At 39.0% G+C, this 23,742-nt stretch overlaps 1 protein-coding gene across 3 annotated transcripts in view; it reads right to left on the reverse strand.

The window, feature by feature from the left end:
* Positions 1-13,105: 13,105 nt before the first annotated feature.
* Positions 13,106-23,742, reverse strand: part of BCAT1 (branched chain amino acid transaminase 1) — a 110,647-nt gene continuing 100,010 nt past the window's right edge. For all 3 annotated transcript variants that reach the window (XM_047740001.1, XM_047739999.1, XM_047740000.1), the window contains one exon: positions 13,106-19,414. In XM_047740001.1, the coding sequence (XP_047595957.1) occupies positions 19,373-19,414 (42 nt within the window). In that variant the 3' untranslated portion in view covers positions 13,106-19,372. The remainder of the gene's footprint in view (positions 19,415-23,742) is intronic.

A 23,742-nucleotide genomic window follows, 5' to 3' on the forward strand; every position in this document is an offset into this window, starting at 1 on the left:
AAATTAGATTATTTTGGAAAAGCCAAAGTAAGTACAAGATAAAAGTGAAAATAACAGGGTTACCTGGTAAGTCTTCAAAATATTAATTTAGACTCTTATTGGAGGAAGGCACAGAAACTCCATGAAATTGTTCATCATCTTCTTCACATTGAAGAATGCCTATTTCTCTACTAAAGGCCTGATTTTGTATGAGGACAGATTTTGCTCTCTGAAGAGAACAAAGTTACTCTTTTATATTGGGCTTTTATTTTGGGCTTTAAAAAACCCAAAATATTGAGCTGTGAGATAAGCTATAGCTGGGGGTAAACAAGGTACTTTTTAGGACCATGCTGAAAAGTACAAGCTTTTGGGAGCTTACATCCAAAACCAAACTAAACAAATCTAGGAACACTTAGTGGGGGGAGGGGTACCTAAGTGACACTTCATGATGAGGGACCCTCATGTATGACCAACTGTCATACAGCTATTGCAAAGGATAAATGAGAGCAAGGATTTCAATTAAAGTCATAAGGATCAATATTGAAGGAAGAGAAACAAACCAGTTTATATATTTTTAAAATATTTATTTGTTTGTTTATATGGAGGAGGTCCATAATTTTGGTCCATAATTTTAAAACTTGGTCCTTGGTCCATAATTTTAAAACTATAAATTTCACTCTACTAGGTTATATCTATCTATCATCTGTCTGTCTATTCATACATTTTAATCCAGATATTTAGTGTCTAAGTGATACTATAGGAGAGGGTGTGTGTGTGTGTGTGTGTGTGTGTGTGTGTGTAGGGAAACCACTCAAATTAAGTGCCTTCAAGGAAAGGATCTAAGAGTAAGCTATAGTGCTATTTTCCTCATTTTCATCTTCCGAAGATAGATTTACCTTAAAGAACCATATTTTTCTTAGCAGAACTAGTGCTATCATTTGGCAATTTATTAAAATCTTTTTTGACTTAATATAATTGTAAGTTGTACCTTTTCCCTCTCTCAAAGTAATGTTTCATGCCCACTTACTCATAGGAAAAATGATATTTTATTTACCGGAAAATATTTGCCTTCAAGCTCCAATGAGTTTCAAGGTAAAGCGAGTTACAATTTACCAAAACAACTTTAACTTGGTGCCAGGAAAAATTTAAATCTGGGGAAAGCTAAACCAACTGGGACATTTCAAGTTGAGAAAGGTAGTTTGGAAGATAGAAATTATAATTTTTAAACAGATAATTAGATGTGATCGTTTTCTGGGTATTATTCTGGACTAACACTGAGTTGAACATGGAATCCAAAAAGGACTTGGAAATTACTTGCTTACAACTCCCTACTCTCCCCGCTTTTTGTTACAAAAAGGAAAATTGTGATGGTTAAACTATCACCTAAACGAAGACATCCCCATTCTCAGGATGGGGAAAAAAAAAAAAGAAAAGAAAAGAAAAGAAAAACAATTTTATTTTATTTTATTTTTATTTTTTAAAAAGATTTTATTTATTTATTTGTCAGAGAGAGAGAGAAAGCACAAGCAGGCAGAGTGGGAGGCAGGCTCCCCACTGAGCAAGGAGCCCGATGTGGGACTCAATCCCAGGACCCTGGGATCATGACCTGAGCCGAAGGCAGAGGCTTAACCGACTGAGCCACCCAGGCGTCCCAATAAAAACAATTTTAATGCATGAGACAATTTTATTATTGTGAACAAAGGAGGAAAAACCCATGATATATACTTAAAGCTAATGAAAGAAACAATACCAACCAAGAGAAAAACTAAATACAGTGGCTCAGGTTACTTGTCTGTGATTTAACTGTTTCATTTACTCTATTAAAAGTGACTCCATGAGAGTTCAGAGCTACTACTGGGACAACAAGGGGGATGGTACTTATCATAAATATCTAATCTGCAAAGCATACATTTAAAAACACATATTATAATTTTAAAAATGGGAATAGAAACACACACACACACACACACACACTCAGTGAACAAACTTCACAGGAGCTTATTCTTACATTTGAATTCAAAGGACCCTTAAAATTTTGGTTTAATGTAACAGTTGCAGGAATACCACAAGCATGTTCATGCTGGTAACTTTGTCAGAAATGATCAAGGAAAGAGGAGCCTGGTTGACAAAAGCTGTTTAATGAAAAAAATGCATGTGCTTTCACAGTTCTTTGAAGCAGACCTAGAGCAGTTCGTTATCTGAAACTTCTAAACAGTGTGAGTATCTTCAGTAGGTGAAAACTTCCTACTTCCAAAAACTTTGCAAACTTCTGTACTTGGAAAAGCTTGCATGAATTGCAAGAACTAGAAACTTGGACAATGAAGAAACTCCCAAGATAGAGCTGTTGGTGTGAACAAAGTGTTTTACAAACAGGGACATGAAACGCCTCTGCTAAAGTCAAGTCAAAAGGAAGCTGTCTAAAATACGCAGGCCAAGGCTGTGTTGAGCAATAATTACTCATTCATGTCTCCTGTTGGCAATACATTGGTGGCATTTAAATTCAAGGAAGCCGAAGGCTCAGTAAGAGCCTGTTGTTCTGTTTCATATCTGGGTAGTTCATTTTGGGAGAAAGCCTGTACATGATGTATGATTAATAATCCCTTGTTGAGAATGTGTCCTGGAGAGCTGGTCACCCTCTTAGAGAAAGACTTTTTGTTTGCTGTATTTGAAGGCTTAGGTCTTGGGCAAAATAATGATCTGCTGTGGCTTATTGAGTTTCTCTCCTAGAAAATTCGAGCAGACACCACAAGTGTGGCTGTGGTTATAACCCTAAAGTGAAGAGTTGTGTTAGGAGGTTTCCTGATAATCAGCTTGTCACAGACTATAGCATAAGGCCATGGAGAGTTGAGGAACTAAATTCATTTTTCCCCCTTCTATAACCACAATACCTAGACCACGCCTAACAAAAATAAAGAAGAACATTCCCTAAGAGCATTTAATTCCCATTCCATATTTAAATTTCTCCAACTTTTCCCAAAGGTCTTGACAGACAGTTTTGGCTCCCAGCCAGAGTGTGATCTATCATCCCACATAGCTGTTGCTTTATCTCCTAACATCCTCATTGATCTTTGGCAACACCTCCAACAACACCACCCCCCCGTCCCTGGTTTAATTAGCCTAAACTGAAATAATAATAATAATTATTATTATTATTGTAGATGATTGTAGAGTCACATAGTGTATTTTTTATATGTAGTATGTAAAAAATTTCTCCCAGTCATAAATACTATGTTACAAAACTGGAGGATTCTATCACAAGTAGGATATTGATTAAATCCCACTGAGTTTATTCATATTTTCCTACCTTAGCTTGTACGTGTGTGTGTGTGTGTGTGTGTGTGTGTGTGTTGGTTGTGTACCTATATTCATTTTTAAATAGTCATTTCAGCTAAAACGTGTGGAGTGCCTGCTATCTGCTAGGCACCATTCTAAGTCCTCTGCCTGTATAATCTCATTCAATGCCCATTAAGTACAGTTCTTATCCCCATTTCACAGATGAGAAAGGCTAAATGACTCAGCAGTAGCAGAGCAGGGCCAGTGTACTTGACTGTCATGCCACGTGTCTCATAATTAAAGAGCACTTCTTGGTACAAAATATATAGCCTGGTGGAACTAGACTGTTCCAAGGGGAATATGCTTCTAAAATAGCCATACAGCCACTGTCCCTCACAGGGGATTTTTAGGACTGTGAACGTATTCCGTATAATACTATATGGTAGATACATGATATTATGCACTTGTCAAACCCATAAAACCATACAACACAGAACGTGAACACCAAGTATAGACTTGAGTTCATAAAAATGTATCAATATTGGTTCATCAGTTGTAACAAATGCACCACACTACAGCGACATATTAATAATGGGAGACTGAGGGGAGGAAGAAGTACCTGGGAACTCTTTGGACCTTAATTTTTTTGTAAACTCAATACAGCTCTAAAAAAGAAAGTTTATTAATTTAAAATACAGTTTTTAGAAAGTCAGTGGCTCTTACCGATGGACTCAACAAAGTAAGTGAAAATACTTTATTGTTAAAGTCTCCAAACTGTGTTCACTGATCATGTTTATTTCACCAGCTGTCTTACGTTATCTGAAGTGGCAGGAAAATAGTGACAAAAGCTCAAGCACTTAGAGAGTGTCCTGGGGATACGGGTAGCTTTTTTCCCCTTCTACATCTTCTCCCTGCTCCAACCTCACCAGCTGAGCAGAACAAGGGCAGACAGAATAAAGTGTCTGCAATTCCCATCCATTCCTGGGCCCTGTGGAATTTGAACTTCTGCTTCCTGCATTGTCACTTGAACATTCAATTTAAATGTCAAAATATTCCTCAGGGCAGAGGGAGGATTTCACCACGGTATCCCCAGATCTCTTTTCCATACTCTTTTTGGAGCTCTGAAAGAAAATTTTGCTACTGCTTTAAAAAATATTGTTTTTATGTTCCTGTTGAAATTCACAAAGGGAATATTATATTTAATCCTTACCACAAGCAGAAATACTTATTTCTGGTGGAAATACTATCAGATAAGAACATCACGGAAAATATTATCTAAACTTTTATATGGAGTAAGCTATTTATCCTGCACTTCAAGAGGATCGTACGCACACAGCAATCAGGACAATTGCCAGTGACTACCCAGTCTGGAACTTGTTCCTTTGACGAACATGCTATGCTCTCAGGCAAATCTTACCACCGCACCATATCATATAAAACCAGAGAGACAAATTAATCTTAGCAGCTATTTGGAGGAAGAGATCCAAACATGCCTCACCTTCCTCCGCCCCAAATCACAATTCAATATTAACTCATAATCTGTTTCATCGTCTTTGGTAATTGTACCCTTTGAAGACAATCTATGAATATGCAATGGCCTTTAGGCACTTTAATTGCCATTTCATCCAATTAACAGATAATTAAAAATGCTTCATGTGAATACCTTCTCCCCCACTTTCTTTTATCACCGAAAAGTGTTCGGTGCCTCTAAGAAAGAGTGCAGAAAGCAGTCTATGTCAATGGCAGATGTAGGGTATCTTAGAGGCTGACACAGCCAACTTCCTTCTCTCTGACTTTGCTGTCACTTGACCCTCTAGATTTGGGATTTAGTGATCTGCTATTCTCCTTTAACTAGTCAACTAGTTCCCATGGGACTAGTCATGAGATCTTCCCAAAGTGTCAGTGTGTATTGCTGGAGTCATTTTCATGCAGAGTTCATGCGTGGATTATTTTCATAGGAAACAAGGAGTAAGTCATATTTATGGCTAAACAGGTGGTGATATATATCCCTTTATAGACACTGTAAGCAGCCTTTTCGGCACTCATCAGTGGGAAGAAAGGGGCATACCTAGCCTCAAGAAATAAAACCTAACTTAACAGAATAATCAAATAAATGTATTTTAAGGGATTTCTTTATTCTATAACAACGAAGAGGGAGGTTGTTGAACTATGATAATATACAACCCTCAGATCTCAGTGTCTCCATCCAGGTTTATTTCTCATTCCTGCAACATGTCCAACATGGGTCAGCAGGGGTCTCTGCTTACTTTGGTCTCTCGGGGAGCCAGGATGACAGAGGCCACATGCTAACCCATGATCCCAAAATCACCGAAGTAGGAAAAAGGAAGTCTGCAGTTGGGCACCACCAATTAAATGCTTCCACTCAGAGGTGACACATGTCACTTCCACTCACATTTTATTGGCTGAAGCAAGTCACTGACCAAGTTTAATTTCAATGGGGTAGGAAATTACAGTCTTAACAACCCAGAAGGAAGAAAACCAGAATATTTGTGAATGGTTCTAATTATTACCGTACTGCCTATTTACTTTTACTGACACATAGGAGTTTAAGAACACAATGCACTTTGGTGACCTTTGAGAATTTAGCATTGAGTGTTTCAACTACATGTGAGTGACCCTGAAGGTCTAGGATAAGCTCTAATGTCATATGAGGAAGCAAGTCGGCCAATGAATTGCTTTGGGTTCTCTATTTGTTATAGTCACTGTAACTCAAGGAAGGTGATTAAAACTGTATCTCTTATAAGCATACTTGGTTGTCCTTTATGAGAACTTTGATTGTTTTAGGAACTAAAAAACTCTTTGTCTTCCTCTGAAACTTTGGTATGTTTCCAGTTGTAAATCAGTTAGAATCTGTTGATTTTGCACAGAATCAGGTCACTTTGGATTAGTCCCAAGAGCTAATACATTTTCATATTTGCCTTTATTCTTTTTAAAGATTTTATTTATTTATTTGACAGAGAGAGTGAGAGAGCACAAGCAGTCAGAGCAGCAGAGGGAGGGGGAGAAGCAGGCTCCCCGCTGAGCAGGGAGCCCGATGCAGGACTTGATTCCAGAACTCCAGGATCACGACCTGAGCCGAAGGCAGTCACTTAACCAACTGAGCCACACAGGCACCCCTCATATTTGCCTTTAAACTTGTTTTCTCCTTTGTAATTAATTTTTAAATAATGGCATTATATTTGTCCTTTTCATAAACGACCCTAGGCCTTTTTGTGAAAGACACTAAAAATGACTTTTTTTTTTAAACAAAACTAAACAAAACCCAATCACTTTGTTTAAAAACAATACTTTTCCTGGAATTAGTACTGTTAGTAGAGTCCTATGTACGTAAATAAAGTGTCAGCAACAGGGGAAATCCATTTGTTGATATGCAGAGGACAAAACGTAAGTATCGTACCTTGCTCCCCACATGTTTTCCATCTTCTACATGTATATTCAACCTATTTATTTTATAATTAGAGATTAGGCTTGAATATACTATTTCTTGTAGGAGTAACATTATGACTTAACCTTACATTAAAAACTATGTGACGATCTTAAAGAGAGGGGACCTCCTAGGGTTAGAGAGGGAATTGCTATAGATGAGACGATATCCAGAAGATTAAACTTTCATGGTAATAACTCACTTAATGAAGTTGTGATGTGGATGCAAGAATGATAAAGTATTCATGTCTTTAAGGTTTGGGTTCTGTGTATTTCTTAAGAGTTTTCTTTTAAGTAGATCATTACCTTCAGAGTCTCTCCTAAGACTCATTTCTTAAACAAGGAAGCTCTTAAAATAGGAAAATGAAGAAGAAGGGAAGGGATGGAAAAGATCATGGCAAAGACCGAGTCCTTCAATGACAGATTTCTCAGAATTGAGGAGGCTTAGAGCAAGAAGGGACTTTAGGCGTCCACTAGTGGAAGCCCTTCTTTTTAAAAGAGTTAATCTGTTTGAGATCATGTAGCCAGTGGAGCTGGTGGAGGACACGGGAGTAAGACCCTCAGATCCAGAACTCTTGACTTCAGTCTGTGCCCAGCATTAAACAACTTCCTTGAGTTTCCTTTTTGTTTAGTCACTGGTGGCGTTACACTTCATCTTTGTGACAAAAGAACATCTCCGAGTTAGAAGTACACCTCAAAATGATATTTATGGGCAAGCTGGGGGAAGTATCTTAAACAAGGATGCTAATGAACAATGATTAGGATAACCACCAAGACCAAAATGAAAAAGTCACTGAAGAAGTAACTGCACTTGGTTTCCTAGAAGAAGGAAAGCAATGTGGGAAGAGCAGCATCATATCAGGAAGTACAAAAGGAACGCCACTTAAAAGAACTGCATCCTCTCAGCTGACAAGAACATTACTAAAGCTCATTGTCCAGGTGCAGAGACTGAAGGGGGAAAGAAGTGGAGAGCTTCCAGATGCTTCATAGAATAGGCACAAAAGTTGAAGAGCAAAAATGAGATCCAAAGAGGAAAGTTAGAATCTCACCTTGGGAAGCAAAAATGGTTGTTAGCTGAATAATAATCTTATATCATATGGAAGGATGTTATATGGGGAAACTTAGATTTTCTCCAGTTTGTAGATGCCTGTCTGTAGATAGAATACGAAAATGTCTTTGGCATCAAAAAGGACTTAGACTTGAGAGAAAAAAAAAAATCTTAACACTTTAGACACTAGAATGATCTCCAAAAAGGGCCAGCTGCTTTTCCTGTTCTGGCGATAGTTATAAAGGAATAAATTCCTCATATCTTGCTGATTTAGATGCAGTCCAGCCCAATCGAAGAATTACTTCTGGTCTACAAATATAACAAGGAATCACGTTTCTGGTAAGAGCTAACCCTAACTGACTTGATTCTCAACATCTTAATTGAGGATTCTAGGAAACCTAGACTCAGAACTGGGGAAAGATAACTCCCTGGGCTCACTCGGGCCAAGCACTGTACCTGCGGTCCCTCGCAAGAACCCTTGAGTCCCTCAGGTTATCAGCCAACTGTCACTGGCAGAGAACTTACCTTCATATAAAAGGAAGCACTTATCTAGCTTAGTATTCCAAGAAAGTTAAGAACAGCTGCAACTTGGCTGGGAATCTTGTTTATCTTTTTAATTGTGTATATATGCCCAGAGGCTCTCCAATGGCTCTAAATATAAAGAATAAATAGTGTGCAGGAATTCAGTAATTAAGAGTCTCCTGTTGTTTCCTGTGCGGTAATTTTCACAGAGACCACCATGATAATTTACTCACTTGAGGCCGAGACAGAAAGGAAGTGCCAGGAAAAAAGTCAGAAGGAATTAGCAATTTGGGAGGCACATTTCATAATCAGACCTGCATATGTTGGGTTTTGAGCAAACTCAAGGCTACCTTGAGTACAGGGATGGAAAAAAATCCCTTCTTCAGAATGAATGTCTTTTTTATAAAATTGATTCTGCCTGTTAAACGAGTCTTGTTTCTAACCTCACAATGATTTCTTAGTAGTACCTCCATTTGATGTGGCTGTGTTCCCTGAGAAGGGTTTCGATTGGGGCTTTCGGATTTGAATGCGCAGATGAATCATTTTGTTAAAATGTAGCTTCTGATTCCATAGGTCTGTGGAAAGTCCTGAGAGCCTGCATTTTTTTTTTTTTTTAAGATCTTATTTATTTGACAGAGAGAGACACAGCAAGAGAAGGAACACAAGCAAGGGGAGTAGGAGAGGGAAGCAGGATTCCCACTGAGCAGAGAGCCCAATGTGGGCCTCGATCTCAGGACCCTGGGATCATGACCTGAGCTGAAGGCAGAAGCTTAACGACTGAGCCACACAGGCCCCCAAGAGTCTGTGTTTCCAGCAAGGGCCAAGGAAATGCTGATGCTGCTGGTGGTCTGGTAATGATGCTCTTGCTTTTGAGTAGCAAGGCTTTAGATAACTTCTAAACTCATCTGGCAGTTGCTATTTTAGATTTTACAAGACACTCTCTGAAAAAATTAAATTAAATTAGATTAAATTAAGCCCAGGCAACAGGAAGCTAGGATGATTTTCAATGCTAAATGGTTATGTCTCTTCAGGGCAAGAAGGGAGCTTTTGCAAGTTGAGACCTCAAGAGCAAGCTGGCAGACAAAGCAGGGCCAAGCAAGCCTCTAGCCTATGGAGGAAGTAGGGATCAGCCCAAATCACCATGCCTGAGGGGTTATGGCAAACTCAGGGTGAATCAAGGCCATTTTTCATAACAAAGAGTCGTGTTGACGGGGTCCAGCAATAAACATAATTGAGCCAGGAGGCAGTGATTTTGTTCCAAAGGGGTCAACCCCTATGGAAACTGGATTCATCCATCTGTGTTGGGATGGGAAAAGACAAAAGTCCAGGTTTGAGATGATAGCTGGGCCTGGTCAAAGAGGCTGAGGCTGTGAACAAGGTGACTACAACAGAGAAGAACCATACCAGGGTGGAAATCCAGTTCACCAGGATGAATGGACACACAGGTGGAGAGTTAGGAGGAAAGTTGGCTGGGTTCAGGGGCTCCTCCAAGGGACACCAGATGCTGGGATTAGGGCAGCAAAGCTGACTTCATAACCCTGAACCTCGGTCGTGAATGCACTATCAGACCTATTCCCAATGAACTCGGGAATTGGGTGAGATTTAGCCCTCAGACAAGAAGTCTTCAATCTTGGAGCTAAGTGGTGCTTTGAGGAAGGAAGGTGTGAAGCTGCCTACTGGACGGGAGGCAAGATGCAGGGTGCTTAGTACCTTCTGCTTATGTCTGATTAAAGATTTTGTTCTCTAGGAAGATAGGAGAATGAGTTGTAATCCGTTGAAGAGTTACTAGTCAAGTGGGAGGGGCAAACCCTGGCATAAATAATTACAAGTTCTCACAGCCGCCTAGATGAAAGAGGAGGCTTAAAGGCAGAGCTGTCTGCAGCCTTCATACACTTGACTAAAGGCTATGGCTTCAAGTGATTTGCAAGAATAATGGTGAAATAGTATCAGGAGGAGCAGGACTAGTGTCATTAAAGAAAGTTTGCTTTAGACTTAGGGGTTGGAAGGTGGGGATACCCTTGCAAAAAACGCAAACGTTAACTTCACGATTATGACAAAAGCAAGCCCAAGAAAAATACTGTTCCTTCTCATACAAAATATGAAATCACCTTCTCCTCTGTGAGAGCAACCAAGCTGGTGGGGAGCTATTTTGCATGATCCCCGCCCCCATCACTTAACCTCATTTGGCTTCTTAATGCCTTTTAAATTGCCTTGTCAAATCTCACTGGAGAAGTGGACCTATTTATTCTCTTTATTCAGGAGTTTACAGAGACTGTCTTGCAAAATATAACTTTAATACATTGGGAAGATAGGGAAATAAAAGTCCAAATGACTATAAAAGATGACTGTTAAATTAAGTGTGGCAGTTAAAGCATCGGTAAGTGTGGGGTTGAGCCTGGTTGCCCTGCTGTGTAAAGTCAGCAGGGTCCAGATGACTCTTGTGATGATCTCTGTAGCCATACAGCTAGAAAAATCTATGAGGCTGATTTTTATCATGAGAAGGCTATCTACCTGTCAAAATAATCCCATCCCCCAATTATGCCAGAATTATACCAGAAAGGGAGTTCTTCCCATCTACTTGTGGCCACATTGCATTCTCCGGGCACAAATTCAGGCCAGAAATGCTAAACTAACAATATTTTATTTCCCTCACTGATGTCTGAAATTTCACTTGTGATATCTGCCCTCATTTAGTTAGTTTGGATTGCGCAACGTCACTTGTCCTGAAATTCTTACTTTCTCCTAAGCACCGTTTGCAATTAGAGCAGGCTAATGTTGACGTCTCACTCGAGTAATGATTTTCTGAATGCCAGGCATGCCTTGGATTAGATACCTGTGTCAAAAGGGAATAATACAACACATGGTTTTCTTTCTTAGAAGAGGAAACTCCTAGGGGTGCCTGGGTGGCTCAGCCCCTTAGGTGTCAGACTTTGGCTCAGGTCATGATCCCAGGGTTCTGAGATAAAGTCCCGCATTGGGCTCCCTGCTCAGCGGGGAGCCTGCTTCTCCCCCTGCTTGTGCTCTCTCTCTTGTCAAATAAATAAATAAAGTCTTTAAAAAAAAAGAAAGAGGTTTTGTTACCTCTAGCCATGGTTTGAAAGAAGACAGAGATTAGAAGTATCCACCCCCCCTTCTGTTTATCATTATCATGAATATTAAGAAATGTTTACTAGATTATTGTGGCTATCTTTAAAGCAAATACAGTTTAGGGAAACTGGGGTGGCTTAATCTGTTGTGCATCCAACTCTGGGCTTCTGCTCAGGTCATGATCCCAAGATGCTGGGATGGAGCCCCAAGTCAGGCTTGGGATTCCCTCTCCCTCTCCCCTTGCCCCTGCTCTCTCTCTCTCTTTCTCTCAAATAAATAAATCTTAAAAACAAAATATAAAACAAATGCAATTTAATGGCTCTTCACAATTGAATCAGTTCCACTTAAAAATAGCTACACTGTACTTGGGATACTTTCTGCCTGATTCTTGTAACCTGAAATTTTTTCTCAGTTACTCTCATAGAAAAATCCTATTGATGTAGTGACCACAGAGACTTAGTGACTTCGGAGAGAACGACCATGGATTTCAGTCAACATGGTCCCGGTTGCATACAGACATAACTAGAGAGTAAGCCCGGTGATTGTTCTAACATACACATAAGAAGCGTCTCCGTCTTGGCTGTGGGTCTTTTGGTTACAAGACTGTGATCCTGCAAGTCATCTCCATTATAAATGAAGTCAGGCTACCACAGCACATTTCATCTAAAGAGAAATCATCATGGTATGATGGCAACTATGGTAGGCCATGTCGTGGACTCGAGATGCTTGATTTTAAAAATATGCTTACAATCAAATTGAATCAGCTTAGCAGAAAAATAATTATGAAGATTGAAAAATCCCCGTTCCTCCAAGCCTTTTTTTGTTTTTTTGGCTTGTTAGTAAACTGATGTGGAAGAGACACTTTGTCCCCTGAAGGAGACTGCTGTCTCAACTGATAAATCCTATAAGCTCCAGTGAATGTATGCCATCACCCTCAGGAATGACAGATCTATCTTTTGGGATTTGAGCATTGATGCTGTAGAAGGGCTTGACTAATAACCTTCACCTGGACCTTCCACACTCTGCATGTAATCCTTGAAAAAGGCTAATATGTTCACAGGTTGACAAAGTTGGGAGAAGAGGGTCACTGAGCACTTTGACACTTTTAAGTCAGCCTATAGTAACTTGATGAAAAACCTTGGGTTTTGCTGTACTTGGCAATCACTGGGACAAATGACAAAAAAAATGAGTATATGGGACCCTCAGAACGCATTTGGCTTCATTCTCTCAGATATATGCATTTCAGGGCAGTTTATATGGGTCCAGTTTGACTAAAAGGATGCATCATCGATGTTCCTTGAGTTTTGATGGAATGCCTTTCACTTTATACTGTGTTTTTTAATTCCAAGGCTAGTGAGCCACTTACGGGTGTGTTGTATCACTTAGGTAGATTCATTAGGGCGGTGAATAGGAAGAAGCGATCTATTCCCCTTATTCCATGTAAAAATTAAGACAAAGCTAAACTTTACTAAAGACAGACCCATACTCAGAGGAAGGGACAATTCTTAAAAGCCCATTGTATTTCTATCCAGATATTTGAAAACAGATCTATTTAAATTCTCTCCAGGTGTATGGTTTTGGGACTTTCTGGTGTGCTCAATTCTTCTCCCACTCTCAATGCCATTTTGGTTTAAAAATACACTACATTTACATCCCATGACCAAAAGCCTTGGAACATCACGGAAATGGTAATTAAGCGCTATGTTTCATGCATCCAACAAATGCTGATTTCAAGAGACTACACAAACAGGATTCTTTTAAGTTGTTTTATTGATGGCAGAAACAAGTGTGTAATTAAAGATTTGATGAGGAATCTGCAAACAATAAAGAATGTGTCTATTGCCAGCAAAATACAATTATCCCAGGTCCTTTAGACACTACAAATATAGAGCTCTTTCACACCAGATGGTTCATATGTGACAAAGCCATTTTAGGAGGTTTAATTGTGCTTCTACAAAACCTTCAAAGAGTGAGGTAGTTTCCTTTACCCACATTGTTCTCCACATTTCCACTACACTTTCAATGAGTTTAAGTCCTTTCACATAACCTGTAAACAGCTCTTCCAGAAGGCCAAGCCTTCTTTACAAAGCGTTCTCCTTGATTTTCCTTAAAGAGGATTTCAAGAATTACTACACAACTAGAGAAATTCGAGAGACTGAAAGGCTGGGCGTTTTCATTGCAATTAGATTTAGACGCACGACAACACATTCTAAAAATTCCATAGTTAAGCTGATACACTCCTGTTTCTATCAGTAAAATCTGATTTAAAAACTACTTCCTCAAACTACTTATTTTCTCTCAGCCACCACTATCAAGCAAGTGCAAATTCTTCACAACAGTGGGTTAGGCTCTGTTTATTAGCTACTTGAGTCCACTACAGAACCATCATTCATTCTCAGAGGTCACCAGGGAAACATCTGCAGAATTTATAGATACATCCAGATTAGCTAGCTTATTCGTAAGAGTTCATTCAAAATCTACTTACACAGCCATACAGTTGAGAGAATTCCTGCACTCTTCAAAATGTTATCAATGAAGTAAAAATTGAGGCAGATACTTGCATTCCTGCGTTAACCCTGAGAATGACTTTAATGACCACTGCGAAATCAACTTAGGGAAACTGCAACATGATTTTAATTTAAAACTAAATGTCAATATTCAACTGATTTCCAAATCACTTAACCTTCACCAAGGAAAATGGGATGGTGGTAAATTGTATTTTTAAGGGGGGGGGAGGGGAGGGGGGCAGGGCAAAAGGCACAATCCACTCCTTGTGCTTATTTTTTCAGCCTCAAGAAGCTTCACAAATCTTAAATTGTTGAAGAAATGACACAATAGAGCTTACAGACGGTTGCAATTATACAATAAAGTCTTAGCTAAATTTGTAGTGAAGTGGTTTCCATGTAACAAGACCATCAGATTATTACCTCAAGATCAAGGCCTAATTCTAGTGTCTGAGGAACTGGCCACTCTATTTAGCCCCTTCCTCATTGGCACTATTTGTATTTGGCACCTATGTTGAAAGCTGAAGGTGCCTATGGCTGGCAGAATGAGGAAAAGATTCTCTGGACAACACAGAAGCAAATTTGATCCCCCCCCCGCATTCCTTCCTCTACCTTGAGTTCTTCTTCTGACATCTCTAATTAAAAGTTTCCCCATAATTTAGTAACAGGCAACCTAGCCATTGTGAAATGGATGTGCAGAGAAATCCATCAATGAAACCGTATTTCAATTCATTCTCATACCACAGCTTATTGTCAATTCTCACCGTCCCAACAGTGGATTCTGGAAACTGGACATTGTGCAACCCAAGTTTCAGGCCTTATTAACAAGGTCTATGGTGGTAGGAAAAATATAGCTCCAGACAGAATACGATTGCTTAAGACTTCTGTCATTTTGCTCACCAGATTTTAAAGACTGGTTCATTTCTAATACTGAATTTCATGCCTTTACCATTTACTAACCCAAATATATTTACTTATATCTAATCCCAGGGAATTATTTACCCACAAATGCTATTATATCTTGTTGACTTTTTAAAATCAAGCCTCCCCAAATTAATATCTGAGAAGTCTTGTCATAGAGTATGTATGCGGAAGAGAAAAATCACTTTCTTCTACCTTTGAATTTCTTCAAGGGTGTTTTGGCAATGACGAATACAATAATCTCATTGCAATACCTTAAATGGTCTTTCTTTTGAAACCTCAAACCATGAAAAATCGTTGTTATATTACTCTTCCACCTGTGATTTTTCTGAGTAGCTGGATCCATCATTTTCAAGCTAACACTCTAAACAGTTTGATTCATTATAGATATTTTCCAGAAAAACACATCCTAGGAATATTTTATTTCAGTAATACCAGACTTTGAGTTTAAGACAAGAAAGGATGCTCTAAGTTAAGGTGATCTTTTGTTAGATGAACTATGTTAAGTTAACACTGCTCCAAGGAAAGTAGTTAACAAAGGCACCAGGTAGATTGGCAGTAAGCAGTAAACCAAGAGGGAATCCACACCATGTAGACAGTGGCTAATAACCTCTAAATACTAACCCTACTGAGCAGTTTCACACTAGAAGGAAGGAAGGAATGAAAATAGGGGCAAATTTCCTTTAAAAAAATGAGATGAAAATGTTCATTGTGATTTCTTGATGAGAGATGTGTTCTGTTATCTCCTTACTATCTAACTGCATTAAATATTTCTTTTTTTTATCTAAAAATTTGCTTAAGTAGTAGAGTATCAACTCCATGAATACAATGTTTATGTACTATTTATTTTCTAAAACTAACTTCCTAATCCCTATTGCTAGTTACGTTAGATTCAACTTTGTGGGTACACAACATTTATCTAATTAATTGACCAAATGAACTATAATGTTTATGATGTTTGTCATAAGTAATGCTTATCAAATAGCTGGTACTCTTTGTCTCCTTTGGGGGGAGATATCTGGAAAACAGGTGAACAAATTCTAGTTGTGGTAAAACAAAGTGACAGCTGTTATAAAGTGTCCACTAAAACTATTTGTGAGCATTACTATTTACAACTTAAGCTTCCGCATAGCCACAAAAGAAAAAATCCACATTACAAAGAATTGTTTGATCACATTTAGCATCAGAACATGAAATAGGGGATGCTTACAATGTTTCTCTAAAGCCCTTCACTTTAGTCCCTCTAATAGCATCAGAACATGAAATAGGGGATGCTTACAATGTTTCTCTAAAGCCCTTCGCTTTAGTCCCTCTAATGAATCCTGATTGCCCTAAATGTTTTAGAAAAGATAAAGTGGACAAGCATTGTCATTTTCCCAATCATAATGGTAAACTGAACATATACTTTCAAACAGGAATTTTGTAAGGAAAAAGAACACAGTGACTGAGCGCTGAGTGGGAATGGGGAGCATAAACTTGTTCTGGCGGTTGATTTTATAGCACATCTCCCCTAAAGTGGAGGGAGCTGATCCTACCACCTTAATGAAGAGGCTCCTACCATTCTTCCGACCAAAATACACCCACTAATCGCCTCAAGCGTTCAAGAGTGCTGATGTGAGGAAAGCGAGACCCCTTGTTTAGGTACAATCACGTCAAGCAAAAAAAATGGATACAATGAAGAAGATAATTTATGGCATCTAACGTAGGCTTCTCCTAACTCTGGGAGCGTTGACTCTGCATGTCATGTAGGTGGTGTTACCTATCGTGCTGCCACAGTGGGTGACCTTTTTTTTTTTTTTTAAATGGTAATATTTCAAGAAAAAAATAGAGGGTGTTTACCAAACAAAACAAAACCCATGATTACCTAACAAGTTTTCTCTTATTTCTTTCCCTTTTTTCCTTCCTTTGCGTTTTTGAAAGCAAAGGTAAAAACAGGGATTAGTGTATTCATTCCTGCTGGTTGCAGGTCCCAGAGAGTGAGCTGCATACCCTTGCAGTGGCTGGTTCTTTGGGTGCGTCATGAATGGAATCCTTAATAAATCACTGTAACCAAGAACATTTCTAACAGCAAGTCTCTTTAGGAAATGCCCAAGTTTTGTTTATGTCTGAACACTTCATTTTAAAATCCTGGTTTCTACCCATGTGTTTAGGAAAAAGCTGACAAACTTGGTCTGAAATGTAAAAACTGAAAAAAAAAAAAAAGTGGGAGGAAGAGAACATGCAAAATAAGTTAATCATTATCATTCTAAGTGCCACCAGTTCTGTTTATATTCATGCACATGTGAATTGTTGAATCTCATTTGATCAACCCAATTAAACATTAAATAATTGCAGCCAATTATGCAAATATCAGCAACAATATTAATTTGTTGATCTTTTTGAGCAGATTAGCCTCACATGTTCCTAATGCTAGACTATCTTACGCCATAAATGATCAATTAGTGTTAGGATAACTAAGTCTTGAAGAATGGATAATTGCCTAGTTATAATGTGTCACTCTTGCTGTATTAATCCACTGTAATTAAACAAATAGTGCACAAGGAAAAAAGATGTGCAGATGTTCCTTTTAAATCTATTTAACAAGTTAGTGTCAAGGTCAATTTTCTGTCTTATTACTTAAAAGAGAATGGCAGATTGTGTTCTCTGTTTTAGGAGACCTCCAGTTTTAAAATGTATATCCTTCGTTTTCACTCCATCTGGTAGAAAGGGCTTAAAATGCTCTTAAGGTTTGATGAAAGAAATTATAGAGACATAATGTCAAGACATATTGTTCTCTAACTTCTACGACGGACATGTGTTGCCATACTAAATTTAGAGATGCAAAGTATAAAATGTATTTATGGCAAACAAATGATTTCCGTTTGTCATAGAAATGTGAATCTAGTTATTAAGTGCTACTTGACAGGTTAGAATTACCTTTAAGTCTTTTCTGGACTACTCAGTTAAAAACGAGGTCACAGGATTTAGCCAAGGCAAGTGCATACCCTTAGAATTTGGTGAATGTGTGTAGAGGACAGTTAAAGTACTTGAGGCCCGAAAAGAACAGACTCTTCCAAGATTTCAGTTTGCCAATTAAAAGCCCCCAAAAGATATTTTTACTATCCCTTTTTATCTTATACTTTCCTAATTTTCATTTTACCATTCCTATCTAAAAGGACCCTATGGCCAAAAGTCTTGGAAAAGAATCAAAGCCCCATTTGCTATGTGCTGCTAAATGCCTTAAGGAAATTTTTCTAACACATCAAACTTTTAGAATGTTTTTTTTCCCCTTCCTCTGAAAAGAGAATGAAATATGATCAGCAAGATGAAAGTTATTGGAACTGAGGGAAACCAAAATATAATGTCTGAGAGTTGACCTTCCAAGGGTAAATGTTTTCTAGCTAGATCTGACTTTCCCCTAGATAAACCAGGAATCAATTCTAACTCACAACTCCTAAATGAGGAAAATAACATCTAGAATTGCTCTCCCTGCACCCTAATCACGTGATCATCCAATCCCCATTCAACAGAAATGAACACCTAAAAAAGCAAAGTATACCTCTTTGCTTTCTACCGAAAAGCTAGAGAGGAGGATTTATTTTGTACTTAACACCTAACAAATGTCATTTCCATTTGGTTGGTATGATAGCAAGACCTCGCTGGAGCTGTTATTTCAATTTCAAGACAGTTTTCAAATACGAAATAAGCCCTCCAACAAGCTATGTCTTTGAGTATCTCTAATGATTTAGAAGTCCCTGGAAAATAAAGAAAATATGAGGTACGTGTGCACAATGTCAGAATCAACCATGAATTCTAATAAAGAGGTTTCATAATATAGAAACAAAGGTGGTACACTTCTATAGAAGCTAAATGTTATTCATTATTTAATGAGTATCTATTATGTGCCAGGCAGGGGACCACAAAGATCTCTCAGACACAAGACCCTCTGTCCTGTACTGGAGCCTGACAAACAGCCAATTATAACACACTGCAGAAAGGGCAATGGTGGAAATGTGCACAGGTCTTGCCGCTGCACAAGGAGAACTTGGAGCAGACTGTGACAACATCAGGAAGAAGGGGAGAGATTTACCTTGAGACGGACATTGGGGGGGGCTGCAAAAAAAATGTGGAGGGCAGAGAACCAGTTTTTCAAAGTCTTAATTATGAAAAACAAAACAAAACACAACCGAACCATTTTCTGAAGATGAAGATACATCATAGGAAATGTTACCCATGAAATTTACTCAGATCAGTTTTCAAACACAAACTCATTTGGTTGAGGAAAATGTAACTTATGCTAAGGAATAAACAAATACCTGTGTATCTGAGTAAAGTATTAAGGGAGGCACTACGATTATTGAGGAAAATTCTATGCTATATGGCTTACATGATCATCTTTCCAAGAGAAGGTAAAGTAAGCTTCTGCTACCAAGTTTACAAAATAGCTCTTGATTGCAATTCGTCTTCTCTAGCATGAGGAAACAATCACCCAGGTAACACCGACAATACAAACTACACTATGCACAACTAAAAACAGGTAACTAAAGAAATCTGCCGTAATTCAGTTGCAACAGTCTGTCTCAACAGCACACAGATGATATCCTGTATTTTCCATTCAGGACACTACGATTGTCCAGTCGCTCTCTTCTCTTCCGTACTATAACAAAAAAGCAAGAAAACATGTTTAAGTGCAAAAGCTAACAGTGCAGAAATCGCTTGTAAACTCATTAATACCACCAACATTGTACAACAGGTATGCTCCTGTTTTGAACATTAAAAGCATATTCATATTAAAAATAGGATTAGAGAGAAAGCATCAAATATGTGGAAAGAATCACAAATTTTTAAATTATGGTTAAACTCAGAACTTATAGCTGGTATTGGTCTTGAAGCAATGTCTTTTTATTGCCATTCCATATTTAGCTTCTGCTGTCCAAATAAAGTAACTGAGTTAAATTTAATTACTGTCCTCTTTACTCTGAAGAAGTGATGCTCCAAGTGTATCCCCCAGACCAGGAGCATCAGTATCACCAGGAAACTTGTTTCAAATGCAAATTCTCAAACCCAAGCTCAGACTTCACTGACTCAGAAAAGTCTGGGGGTGGGTTCCAGCAACCAGGCTTCAGCCAACACTTCCAGGTGATTCTGATGCTAAGATTGAGAATCACTGCTCTAAAAGCCCCTTTCTCAAGAGTGTTTTGTGTTCACGGAGAAAAATATTATTTGGACAAGTCCTGTGGCTCTGAACAGCAGCTCTGTTCTCTAAATTAAAGTTGTTTGTGTTATGTTAGCATCCCAATTTTTCTGATTCCTTCAAAAGTTATGGAACTACATTGCAATCAGAATTTGATTTTTTGCATTAGCAAGTGATTCGCTTTCGCAAACCTGAATTTTCATATACTTAAAACTGAATTAAAATGAAGATATTCCAAATGTCAGAAGTAGAAAGCTAGTTTTGATTCATTTGTTCTTTCCTTCATTCATTCATTTCAACATCCCTGCGTGTAAATGAACTCTCACTCTTTGAGCAAGTACTGCCTGGAAAGGCAATGGTGCCAAGAGCTTTATAGACTTAATACTAAATTTATGCTCATGGCAAGTGCAGAGAGTAGGTGCCACTATCAATCTCATTTTATGGATAAGAAAACTGTATGAGGGAGATTAAAAAACCTACTCAGGCAAATAGTAAATGGTAGAGACCGGACTCGAGCCAAAGGTCTCTCTCACACCAAATTATGTGTTCTTGGCTACTCTCTGGAATTCCCGCCACATGTTCACACAGCCACGTGTGTGGAGACGGACTTGGAGCATCTCTCCCCTACCACCCAGAGTAGCATGCCTACTCTGTCTAGTATGTCTGCCACCACGTGCTTGCCTAAATCACTCACATGATGTCCCCTTTTCACATGAACTGGCCTTTCAGTCCTAATATAACTTCAGTTGAAATTCATACAAAACATTTGAAGTTCTGAATTGGGAAGAACTTTAACGATCCTCTAAAGTGTAGGGGATTTGGGGCACCTGGCTCAGTCTGTAGAGCATGTGATTCTTGATCTTGGGGTCTTAAGCCTCATGCTGGTTGTAGAGATCACTCAAAAGTGAAACTTAAAAAAAATAAATAAATAAATAAAATTCAGGGGATGAGTCAAATAAGCAGGGCTCTGGATTTTTACTTCAGAACAATTCCACTTTGATTGGCTTTGTATATTGGGATTCCAGGAAAGATTTCTTTTGTAGAAAATCCTGCTGCTTAAAAATCAAGTGTGGGGGTACCGGGTGGTTCAGTCAGTTAAGGGTCTGACTCTTGATTTCAGCTTAGGTCACAATCTCAGGGTTGTGGGACTGAGCCCTGCGTAGCTCTGTGCTCAGTGCACGAGTCTGTGTGTCCCTCTCCCTCTGCTCGTCCCCCACTCACACTATCCTCTCTCTCTCCCTCTCTCACAAATAAATAAATAAAAATAAAGTCTTAAAAAAATATAAAGTGTGAAGAGCAATGAACTTTTTAAGCCAACGTTCTCATTTTACATATAAGGACATTAAAATGGCTCTAGAAAACTCTAAATCATAAGCCCAGGGCTCTTGCCTCTGTTTGATGCTATTTCTTCTATGTTACACACTCTATGTGCTATGCTCCTCTTGAAGACCTTTAGAGACCTCAAAGAGCAGAATTTGTCAGTAAAAATCTTGGAAGCCAAGAGTGGGTCTACTTACAACCTTCTGGTTTACAGAAAAAGAAGAATGAAGGAAGCCCAATGACTCTAAGTGACTTGCTGAATCCCTATGAGAAAGAGTTGCTTAAAGAGTGTGGCTTCCCACTATGAACTGCTGATTCATGATGAATGCTGGATAAAACATTCCCAAATTCTGCTTGATTGATAAATGGTGCCAACATGATTTAAGCTAGGATCAAAATATGTTTTATTTCTTGTACTTGGATTCCTATTAATACATTAGACACTTACGCCGTTAATAACAATTGAGTGTCATCATATTGACACTTTAGCAGATCTGTATTACCGTGATTCATGCCCACCATAATTTCATCTTGAATCTCATCAGTTAAAGTAAACTTGCTTCCAATTAGTTGTTTTAGTTTTATAAACAGTCAAAAATCAATTTTGATTACAATGAGTCATAGGTCATATCACTCCAAGAACCTACATAATCATATTAAGATTTACCCCTTGCCTCCTGTAATTTATGCTTTTATGTAAATTACAGCATTCTGAGATGCATCCAAGAGAGGTGATAATACAGGTCATTTGTAATATCTACACCTAGGCAGTTAGCAATCAAACTTTTCATTTGGATGATAAATTATTCAATTTAATTTTTGAAGGCAAAATAAGTCAAAAGCAGAGGAGACAAATTTTAGTAGAAATAGAAATTATCTTGGGGCGCCTGGGTGGCTCAGTGGGTTAAGCCTCTGCCTTCAGCTCAGGTCATGATCTCAGGGTCCTGGGATCAAGCCCCGCGTCGGACTCTCTGCTCAGCAGGGAGCCTGCTTCCCCCTCTCTCTCTGCCTGCCTCTCTGCCTGCTTGTGATCTCTCTCTGTCAAATAAATAAATAAATCTTAAAAAAAAATAAATAGAAATTATCTTCTTTTCTCAGAAGTAGGTGTCCAGAGCGGGGGAAAGAACACATGCCTGCCTGGGCGAGGTTGTCCTTATTGCATCGTCAGGGTGATTATAAAACCACAGTACAGGCCCACACCTCGAACATTGGGCAGGTCTACTCTAAGTCACACTGACTTGACTTTGTTCACTGGAATCCAAGATGAAGTTAAAGCAACATGGCGAATCAGACTGAGCCTGGGGGGTGACACTCTGAGCCTAACTATGTGATGTGCAGAAATTTCACCTTTCATGAATTCCAGGAAGAACACTATACCAAAACACAACTAACAACACATTCGTTCCTTCCCATTCAACGTACATATGGCAAATAATTGTACATGGCCTTTGCTAAAATGCCTTTTACCTTCAGCAGAAAGTTCTGAGGAACTTGAAAGGGCGATCTAGGTGTCATGCATTTACTCTCTGCGATGCCAATGAAAATATAATGGGGGCTACCCCCCAGGTAACAATTTGCTATTCTTGTTCTAAATCCTGTTCAGTGGCCTGCAAAGCTCTGTAATCCTGGAACATGGAGAAGTGTGTATTCGGGAACAAGGAGGGGCTGGGAAGCTGGTCAAGGGATGAGTCATCAAGGCAATCTGGCCCTGTTCGCTTAGTCTGCACACAAAGAGGAGGACAACTCAGGACATCAGCAAGGGCAAGTGATGGGGATGGAACTAAAAACTATCACGCTGTTCCACTGAAAACAAGAAAAATGCAAGACCACTACTGGTCACTTATTCCACAAAGCTGTAGCCGCTAGTGGGGAAAACAGATTTTTGAAAGAAGTTCCATCTGGTGGCCTCCGATCAATACAGAGCCTGTTCCTAACTCACTGGGCTTTCCTCTTCCTAACCTACTTAGGACTTCACCTCTCAAGTCTTTGCAATCACTACTCCCCACCTCCTAAACCCTCAAGAGCAGCACTGGTAGTTACGCGAACACACCGTCCTGATACCTAAGACCCAGCATCCAGCTTTTGTCTGATCCTGATAGCGGTCTTGGTATGTGTATTTCACTTAAAAAAAAAAAATCTAAAATCAGGGCCTCTGAAAGTTTGCTTGAAAAAGTAATTCGAGGGGAACCTGGGTGACTCAGTGGGTTAGGCCTCTGACTTCGGTTCAGGTCATGATCTCAGGGTCCTGGGATCAAGCCCCCCATCGGGCTGTCTGCTCAGCAGGGAGCCTGCTTCCTCTCTCTCTGCCTGCCTGCCTACTTGATCTCTCTCTCTCTCTCTCTCTGTCAAATAAATACATAAAATCTTAAAAAAAAAAAAAAGTAATTCAACATCAATCAAGACCTTCCTCCCACCTCTCCTCAGAATGTGTTAACATACAAGAGCAACACATTTCTGTTCTTCAGTATTTG

This window comes from Lutra lutra, chromosome 8 (assembly GCF_902655055.1).
Source record: "Lutra lutra chromosome 8, mLutLut1.2, whole genome shotgun sequence".
In the NCBI taxonomy this organism is placed as follows: Eukaryota; Metazoa; Chordata; class Mammalia; order Carnivora; family Mustelidae; genus Lutra; species Lutra lutra.